Here is a 9658-nt window from a genome sequence, read left to right as displayed (position 1 = left end):
GCAAAAAAAAACTTCAATAGGCCCTCATTGTATACAAGCCCAATAAGATGAATGCACACAACCAGCATCTCCGCATAGAACTCCCGTGTGTTTCACCATTGGCTGAAATCTCAAAATAAAGAGGATTAATTAGTCTTTTTAATCATATTTGCCACATTTTATCCCATAAAATTGTAGGTATCTCGGAGTCTGGATTGGCGCATTTCCATTACTAATCTGACTAGAAGCTATGCGTACACTTGATCAACAAAGTCCCAACTCCCAATTAAGATCATATCATTAATTAAGTATAGATGATAACCATTAACAATTGACCATGTGTTTGAAAACAGATAGAAATGCAAATCACGTCTTTTCATTGAAAGATGTAGAAACAGGTGTAGTGTCTTTAAAAAATAAGTTTATAGAATTGATGCAACATGATTTTATAAAATTTAATTATAAGTAAAGACGAGTTTGTAGTAAGATGATTTTTGTTTAAATAAAAAATATTAAAAAAAATACTTTTGTTTGAAATTTTACAATCAAATTGATTTTAAGTGCATAATTACTAAAATAACTTGAATTTATCTACGGGTTTAATTTACATGAACAAACAATATGATTAAATGTACGCATAAAACAAATAATATGACTCAAGATATAGATGCAAAAGTTATTTTAATTAAGTCTAAAGCTTGAAATTAAGTTTCTAACACTATGCGAGTTGCCAAACAATATGCTCAATTAGAAAATTCATGTTTGAACAATTTTAGACTCAAGTTAAGTGCATCCAAACGTAGATAAAAAGAATACCTGTTAACTTCACAGCAAATGCAGAAATCCATGTAAATAAGGATAATAGTGTGTTTGGATACCATTTTAAATTGGAGACGTGAATTTTGTGACATCAAAATGATGATTTGACGTGAAAACATTGCAATGCGTTCGTTTAGGATGTCATTCCAAACACGCTTTGACGTTTTTATACTTTATTTCAACGTTTTTTATTATTGGATAAAGTTTTATGTTGGTCATATTAAATAATGCGAGCCTAGACAAATTGCTTAATGTGGAGTAAGATAAGATTTGCCAAATTGTAAATTCTAATTCTCACCCGGCTCTATAGAAGGAAGTAAATGTAACTTCTTTTAATGTTTAAAAACCTGTATAGTAGGTAATTTGTCTATAATAGACTGGTGATGAGTGGTGTCATCTTCTACCTCTTAAATTTCCACTTCCAAATTTCGTAAAAAAAATTATATTTTAAAATGTATCACTAGCATTTCATTGGCGTGGTAATTTGTTTGAAATGAGTCTTACGGGACTCATGCATTGTCGATATTAAGATTATATAATTATTTTGATAAATTAAATTGATCCATTTTATCCTATAAATATTATCTAGTAAATTAGTCAATTTGAAATCTCAATAAAATACTTTATCACAATCTCAAATTTAAATAAAAATAAATTCATGTTAATCTATCTTATAAACACTCTTACATATACTTTATATTAGTTAGTAGGATAGAAATAGATAAGAAATTAAGAGGAGAATAGAATAATAGAGAAAGATGAAAAATGGAACATCGTTCTAATATAACTCCATTCTCTATTTTATTCTCTCTTTCTTTCTCTGTGTTTTTTTTTCTTTTCTAAAAACACTTCACCATTTATAACGTGTCAAGTTAATCGTTTTTTTTAATTCTGAGTGAGAAGAGAAAATCGTATTAGATTCAAGTCACACATCACAATTGACTATAGCATGAAAAATAAAAAAGGTTAACACGTTGATACTTGATAACCGATCCCTGATAATATGCTTCTTATAGTTGATAATGAGTTGTGTATTGGTGATAATCAATTGTTTTTATTTTATTTTGTGCATGTATCTAATTTCTTAGCTCCCACGTGAAACGCGGCAAATTCTCAATAACAGACCACTGCTTCGGTGACACAAGTCAATCAAAGACATTATTAATCTTAGCTTTTCGTAGTCCACAATTAATCATAACGAGAATGTTATGTCCACCTCATATATCATATATAGTTGCATGGATAACAATTCTTTCACATTTGTACACTACACCCTTAAAATATCAATTTTGATTTGATACTCAAAACATATATTATTATAAGCCATTCACATTCACACTCTGACTCTAGAATGAACATTCAGCTTTACATTTGTCACTAAATTGTTTACATGTTGTGTAGATTGTCTCCAGATTTCGAATTATTAGATGCAGCAGTAATTTTGATCGTTGGATTTAAATCTAATAATTAATGAAAATAAGATTATAAAAATATATTTATATGTTTAATTATGAAAGATTAATATGCTACTCGGAAGGAGCTGCAAGAGATTGTTATGTCGCAGTGATACCTCTTTTATATAAATTTTGACTAAGTTATAAAACTCATGTTTTATGAACTAGTCTATAAGAGAATAAAAGAGTCCATTCAAAAGTGATTTAAATATGATTTAAAATTTGAGATGAGTGTGTTATTGAAAATAATTATTTCGATTAGAAGTGATAATTTTTATAGCTCCTTTAAAACACATGGGATTGAAAAACATTCATAAATAATATTTTTTTTACAATCGAAATGTCAATTGACGCGATTATGGAAAAGTTATACGAAGACGTTTAATAGCATTAGATAAGTGAATTTAGGAATATTATTATATACATGTTAAAATCATATAATTCAATTGTTAGTATTAGAAGTTTATAGTTGCTGATTGTCAATTTTCAAGGATTAAAACACTATCACTTAATTCATCAAACATCAACCTATTACGTCTATTATTGAAATTGGTTATAGGTTTGATATGTCATCGAACATTATTTAATTCTCATCTTTTATGAATTCATATATTTTTTTAGTTTATTACTTTTTTTCTAAACCCTTTGCTTTTTTTCAATCCTCATTTCTTTTTAAAATCTTTACTTTTCTTATCTCAACTTCTTATTACTTATAAGATTATTATCGAAATTGAAATTATTATAAAAGTAATCTTTAAATCGAAAACACATCATCTTATAGATTATTATATTTATTATTACAATTAAGAATAAATATATTTATCAAAATTATTATTATATATATATAATAATAATTTATTATATGTTTTAAGTATTAAACAATTTTTTGATAAATTAAAAATTATAAACTTACTTTAAATATTTATTTATTAATAGAATCATTTAATAAAAAATATTTTACTGATTTAAAAATATGTTTATGTCGAAGAATAAGTAAAAGTTTTAAGATTAACACGTTGAGAATCTAAGTTCGTTTATATGTCTGAATGGACCTGGATCACGTAGGTCATCTCATCATCGGGTGCTGCTTGAATATTTCAATAATTGCGTTAGCACTTAGCAGTCATTATGCTGTGATCACGAATTGTGATTACAATTGACTTGCATTTGCCCGTAATGGCCACAACACGGTTGCAAAACTGCAGTTGAAGTTTGTTGCGAATATGCTAGCTCAAGAATAACCCCAAGAAGAGAATTCTTTCATGTTTTCTTAATATGTAATTTTCTTTTGATGAATTTCATACTTATTTAATTAAGAAAAATGTGTAATTCACTTACATTCTTTTACTTCCTCCTCTAATAAAATTAAACATCATGAACATATTTCAATAATTGTTTTGGTCATACTAGGCTACCAGCAAATATGTTAGTTGTAAGTTAGAAAATAAAAGCTGATAATGATAAGGTAATTGTTTTTTTTTTTTACTGGATGATAAGGTAATTGATTAAAGTAAAAGTAGTTGAGAAGTGAGAAATACTCTTAAAAAAGTATGATATAATAGTGAAGATAAAAAAAAAGTTAATAAGGAGTTTAAATAATATTACATGAAGTAGTGTTTTAAACAATGTTACAAATTATAAAAAAAAAAAACTTCATTAAGTTGGTTTGATTTTAATCAAACAAGCTTTCAAAACTCATCAAATAAACTAAAGGTAGCTTAAAAGCCTTAACTAACACACTGGGTTAAAACAGGTCATTCATGCATGTGATTGCTGATACATGAAACTACTTTTGCTAAGAAACTAAAATTTGCCAGGACATATTGATCGCTCATGTTTAGAGCAATGTATGCATGCAAGATTAAAATGAACAGGTAGGATAACATTAATATCGTGTCAAGGAAAAAATTAAATGTAGAAAAGCAACAAATAAATGCACAGGCAGAAAGAGAAAGGTATCAAGACTTTAATGTACACATTGTAAAATACAGATCTCACTACTATAAAATTATCTTTTTACATCGGTTAAAAGTATATTTTTACATTGGTTGTCATGCATCATTGTAGCCAGCGAAGTTGAAACTCTGTGTTCTTTCTACATCGGTCGACAAGCCGTCTTAGAATGAGTTGGATTCGAAAACGGGTCTCGAAACACATCCGTCTTAAAATGCTGATTATTTTACATCGGTTGTGGTATCCTACATCGGTTCTCCTGATAACTGATGTAGAATGTCCGACGTTCTACATCTCCATCCGCCTTCAAACGTAGGTGAGTGCTACCTCATTTAGGATCATTCTACATCGGTTTTATGTATACCCGATGTAGAATATAAAGCAATACTACATCGGTTATTCTTATAACCGATGTAGGAATAATAATTTTTTTTAAATATTTTGATTTTTGTTCATGAATGGCAATATGTAATTGAACCAATGTCTCCTATGAGATTTTATAAACCCTTTTCAAAATTCAGCAATGAAAATATTAAATGAATAATGACATCATTAATTAAAACCTTTGTAGTAAAACACCTTCTATTATTTGAAGCCACAAAGTTCAGCAGAACCACAATGAACACCAGGAAATATTAATTGATTATCTCAAGTGTTTTTTTTAGTAGTGAGACAATGTAACTCAAAATTATAAAGGATAACAATCCAATATGAACAAGATAAATTATTTGATTATATCAAGTCATAGCTTCTCTTCAAGTGGAGAATGCTTAGGTTCTCAGGGTGTGTATAAGCAGGTTCCATCATCACTTCTTGCAGTTGGGTCGAAGTTTGAGGCATTTGGATCAGTACAACCTTCAGGAACGGGAATTTTTACTTGCTGGGCTGCTTTGCCTGGGCAGAAAATAAAACAACCAAAAAGTTTAGACCTAGTTTTATTTGATCAAAATATACTTTCTAATGAGTTTAATTTTGACATAGTGTAATTGTTCGATTATATTTTGTCAAATTTTTAAAATAGTTTAAGTGAGCAATATGTTATTAGACATATTGGAAACCTTTTTACTATATCAAAATTAAAGGGACATTTGTTTCACGTAATTTTATCAAATTCTCGGGAAATGTAAAAATAGAATATAATGTTTTTATGTTTATCATAAGTTTTGAAAAATTATTTCTAGGTATTATTGATTTCTGAAAATATTATAATTTCCTTTTTTACCATGGTTTTAACATTTTTCTCATGAGAAGGGATAGAAAAGTGATATTCCGATGAAAATGTAAGAATTTATTGTTTGAAACATATGAAATTTCTTTTTTATTTAAATTATTTTAAATTTAAAAATCATTTCCAAGAATATTAAAATGTAACCAAACATTTTTTTAAATACCTGAAAACAATATTTTCATGTTATATTCTTGAAATAACATTCGTGAGAATGTAAAAAAATTGCATGAAATAAACTTTCCCTGAATTTCTACGTGTGTATAAGTTGACTGAAAATTGAGCTATATGCAAACATCCTATATAAATTCAGAATAAAATAACAAACCATAGAAAGTTCCTCTTTTGATGGCATCCTGATTAGCATCACCAAGAGCAGCCTCGTTCAAGTACTTGTCTGCCAGTTGTACTCTCTTCACATTCTCTTGTTCTTGGACAAGCATGTTACCATACTCCAAGAGCTTGCTCAAAGTCATCTTCGGTTGGTCAAAGGTTGGAGGTCCTTCCTTGGAGTTCACAAGCTTCTTCCCAATCAAGTCAACACCAACACCAGAAATCCACTTCCTCACTTCATCGTCATATACTCTAGCCCTGAGTGCACCAAAGAAATCTGCAATGATAAATTGCATACCATTAGTCTTATTGCAATTAAGGACATCTAAAAGGTAAATGACACCTAGAGAAAAAGTGTTGGCATATAGATGAGATATGATGTGATAAGAAAAGAGATATAAAAAGAAATAATCTGTAAAGGTGGCAACACATTATTACCCTTAAAAAAATCAGGATTAAAGTGGTTGTTGCTTATAATTTAAGGGACTAATATGTAAGTTTTAATTACATGGACAAAACTTAGATGTAATTTCTTAAATGTTTTTCCATGCTCTTTTTCAATCATAATTAGAGTTTCACTTTGTTAATCAACATAATAAAAGTTTGTATTAAACATCAATGAGTTATCGAAATAAAAACTCCAATTCTTATTAGAGAACAATACTAAAACCACTGAAGAAACTGAACTGCATCTAAGTTTTGTCCTAATTATATATGTTTGGGGTGTGAAACATATTAGATCATTTGCAAATTGCAGAGAGTTCTTGAGTTCCCATAGGAAACTTACCAATAGATTGGCCAGGGAAGGTGTCAACAAGCTTGACAATTTCATCCTCAGGAACATTGTCAGTGCGGAAAATTCCCTTGCAGACACCAACTCGGTCATCCCTTGTAGGTGCCCAGTAGAACTTCTCCATACGCCCATCACGGATGAGAGGAGCATAGAGTGTTGAGAAATCGTTACCGGTGACGATGATTGGCACACGGGGGTTCTCTTGCTTGTTGTACATGCCAGGAAGCTGAACATTTGTGGGGTTATCAGCAATGTTCATGAGGGTGGCATTCACCATCTGGTTGTTCACAGTGTATTGAGTGGTTCCACCAAGACGACCAGCTCCTGCATCAAGATCGTTTATGAAGAGACAGCACATCTTCCCCTTGCTGATTATATCAGCAGCTTCACGGTACCTTTGCCTTATCAACTTTGCTGGCTCTCCTGCATTTCCACTTTCCAACTCTCCAGCACTCATCATGATGGGGCTGTCATCACAACATCATAAGTTAGCACCAATCACCAAATAATATATTCAAGGCTAAGATATGTTTTTAGTGCATCAAAATATCTCAAAATTTGGTTCCTGTCTCTTTAAAAATTTAATGTCTTTTTAGTCCCTACATTTATAAAGAGAAACCTAGTTTTAGTCTCTCGCCAGCCGCCAGAGACTAAACACACATTTGTGGAAAAATGTAGAAACTAAAAAAGTTATATATTTATAGGGACTAAATAGAATTTTTCGATATTTTGAGAGACTAAAAATATATTTTTTCTTATATTCAACTAAAGTTCCATTTAGAGATGTCATTGAAACACACTTTAGCTATTGAGTGCTAAGTACTAAGTTCTAATGCACTAGAGTTGCTAATGTAGTAATGTATATAACTGATGTGTTCTGTTATGTAGTAGTAATATATATACAACATTTACTCACTTGATTCCCATCTTGGCAAAGACGAGCTCGCATTGGAAGGATTTTCCTTGACCTTTGCCTCCCCAAATACCAAGAATGAGAGGAACCTGTAAAAACAATGAAAAATACTGAGTGTCTCCTGTTTCATTAACTATAGTTTTGAGGCAATGTATAAGGGAATCATGTGTGCAATTTACATGCCTTGATGTTAGGCAGGGTCATGAAGTTCTTGGTGATGTGAACAACAAGCTTGTCCATAAAAGCAGGAGCAATGTAAAAACCGTCCATGTTGTTATCCAAGTTATACCTGAAATACCACCATCATGAACACCTTTAGTTAGATCAAAATAAGGGAGTTCAATTTTTCAACTTAAGCAAACACTAATTTTGTAAGTGTCACTCACTGTTTAAGTCCAGTGCTAAGGTACTCAAAAGAGCTCATGACTGCATAGTGAGTTCCAGTCTCCTGTGGAGCTTGGAAGAGGGAATCAACCATACCCTTTCCTCTTGTGATGTCTTGCTGGTCATCTGAAATATCATAGGCAAGACCTTTCCATCTGTCCTTGTTTGTCTGTTGTTGCTCATCAATCTCTTTCTCCGCCGCAACGATTTTGAAACTTCCAGAAGAAATCTTGACGTTAGGGACCCTTGAGGCAGTAACCTTCTTCAAGCTTGTGCCAAAGAAGGCTGAACTGGGAACCGAATCTCCAGCTTCAGAGCTGTTCAAGCTCAGCTGCAATATTCACAGTAACCACTCTTTTATACTGTCCAAACTAATTTTAAAACTTCACACTCACTTGTCACATGCTTCTAATATCCAAATCTGTTGTTTTTATCTTGACTCAAGTAAGAAATAACACCATTCTTTTCTAATTTGCTATCACATATATTGATTATTACATTACATAACACAGTTATTAACCTATATTGAGTTTACTATCAATATAAATGAGGAGTTAAAAATCATAAGAGTTTTCCCTCTATGTATCATATTCTTGAAATTGACACTTTTTGAAGTGTACCAAAACTCAGCGACTCCTACTAGCACGAAAAAAGAAACTTGTCATAGACATGTATATGAAATGAGAACTTGGAGTAATTCTTAACGAAACTAGGATAAAGGTAGTGTCATATATCTTTCAGATATTCAAAATCATGTTTGGATGCACATTGGCTACCCCTAAACTACAAAAAAAAAAAAGGAAATCCCATAATGATAATGACTTGCTTCACTTTCAACGTGAAAAATTAATTGATTTTACTCCACGGTGCCAACCCTTATTTGCATGTATAGATATGTTATATGTATATTTCAAACATAAATCTATAACCTTACACAAATTAATAATGATTTGAGCATTTATATGACAAAATTCATCTAAGAAATAGTTAAGAAACTAAGGACAAGAAAGTGCAAAGAGAAGGAAAAAAAATCATACTGGAGCTCTGTTGACAGCTCCAATAGTGGAGACTGAGGCAGCCATGGCAGTGTTGTATTGTACTCAGAAAGTGGCAGAGGTAGAGCAAGTATTTTTTGAGGCTGGCAGAAATTACAATAGGGAAGGGACTTATAATTGAGTGTTCAGAAATTCATATCCTCAAGACTAGTTGTAGAGTCCTTAACATCCACACGATGAAGATTAGCTTGGCTGCCACGTGGCAACCACATAGTGCCTGCAAGGTCTCACCAACCTAGATCTTGAGGTTGGAATTGAAGCCTTTTCCTGATCCATAAGTTTTATGGAGAATTTGTTACCACACGTAGCTTGTTGCATTCATCTCATTAGAATCAAACATTGGCTAGTGTTTGTTTGACTAGAATGTTCACTAACAGTATAATATTTCTATTGGTCAATTACACAAAAATCTGTGGCTAGGTTGCCATTTAATTTAGATTTTTAGAATGCTAACCCACACAAGTAACCAATGATGTTGAAAAAAAAATATGGGCATTTGAAAAAAATTAGCTTTTATGAAATTATGTCAAAAAATGAGGCATTGCATTAATAGGAACAAGAAAAGTGGTTGATTGAGATGATGCAATGACCCCCCTCCACTCCCGGTTCAAAGGGGGACCAAAGGATGCACAGAAGCGGCTTTTTTCAGCTGCTATATGTGCCTCTCCCTATCTTACTGGTTACATCCTTTATGTGCTCCAAACAAGCCCCATGCTACAATTGAAGGTTCCAGAGCTAGTCCTTCCAAAT

General features: G+C 31.4%; 1 protein-coding gene across 1 annotated transcript; it reads right to left on the bottom strand.

Moving 5' to 3' along the window:
• Nucleotides 1–4757: 4757 nt before the first annotated feature.
• Nucleotides 4758–9124, bottom strand: LOC114384926 (ribulose bisphosphate carboxylase/oxygenase activase, chloroplastic-like). Its single transcript, XM_028344769.1, has 7 exons — nucleotides 8891–9124; nucleotides 7856–8184; nucleotides 7653–7758; nucleotides 7473–7558; nucleotides 6551–7023; nucleotides 5759–6040; nucleotides 4758–5099 (listed from the first exon to the last, which is right to left on the bottom strand). The coding sequence occupies exons 1-7, from the start codon at nucleotides 8933–8935 to the stop codon at nucleotides 4984–4986; spliced, it is 1437 nt and encodes a 478-aa protein (XP_028200570.1). The 5' UTR covers nucleotides 8936–9124; the 3' UTR covers nucleotides 4758–4983.
• Nucleotides 9125–9658: the final 534 nt, after the last annotated feature.

The sequence above is a fragment of the Glycine soja genome, chromosome 14 (genome assembly GCF_004193775.1).
Source record: "Glycine soja cultivar W05 chromosome 14, ASM419377v2, whole genome shotgun sequence".
NCBI classification, from domain to species: Eukaryota; Viridiplantae; Streptophyta; class Magnoliopsida; order Fabales; family Fabaceae; genus Glycine; species Glycine soja.
This window is presented reverse-complemented; position numbering and strand designations above follow the sequence as displayed.